The sequence below is a fragment of the Aptenodytes forsteri genome, unplaced genomic scaffold, assembly GCF_000699145.1.
Source record: "Aptenodytes forsteri isolate BGI_AS27 unplaced genomic scaffold, ASM69914v1 Scaffold61, whole genome shotgun sequence".
NCBI lineage: Eukaryota > Metazoa > Chordata > Aves > Sphenisciformes > Spheniscidae > Aptenodytes > Aptenodytes forsteri.
The window spans coordinates 655,052-655,377 of NW_008794443.1; the positions used below are offsets into that span (position 1 = coordinate 655,052).

Below are 326 nucleotides of genomic sequence, written 5' to 3' on the forward strand. Positions count from 1 at the left end.
CCCTCCCGGGGGGGCCCCCATACCCCATTGCTCCATCTCTTACATACCCCATATCCTATAGGCGCATCCCGCTGCGGCGCATCCCGCTGCGGCTTGCGATCCTCCCTTGGGTGCTGCGCCCCGTTGTCCCAACGTCACCCAGTTTGTCCCCATACAGGTGGGGGTCCGGAGGGGTCAGGGAGCCCCGGCTCATCCCCGGACCCTTGTGCAGCGACCGAGCCCGAGGCAGTGCGGGCAGCCCTGCGGGATTTCCTGCGTGAGCTGCGGGACGCGCAGCGGGAGCGGGTACGCCCCCCGCCCCCCCCCTCCCCCTCCCCCCTCGTTGT

General features: G+C 70.6%; 1 protein-coding gene across 1 annotated transcript in view; it reads left to right on the plus strand.

Annotated features, from left to right (window-relative positions):
• Window positions 1–326, plus strand: part of CROCC (ciliary rootlet coiled-coil, rootletin) — a 26,511-nt gene that overhangs the window by 14,882 nt on the left and 11,303 nt on the right. Inside the window, exon 6 of the mRNA XM_019474712.1 lies at window positions 158–285. Within this exon, the coding sequence (XP_019330257.1) occupies window positions 158–285 (128 nt within the window). The remainder of the gene's footprint in view (window positions 1–157; window positions 286–326) is intronic.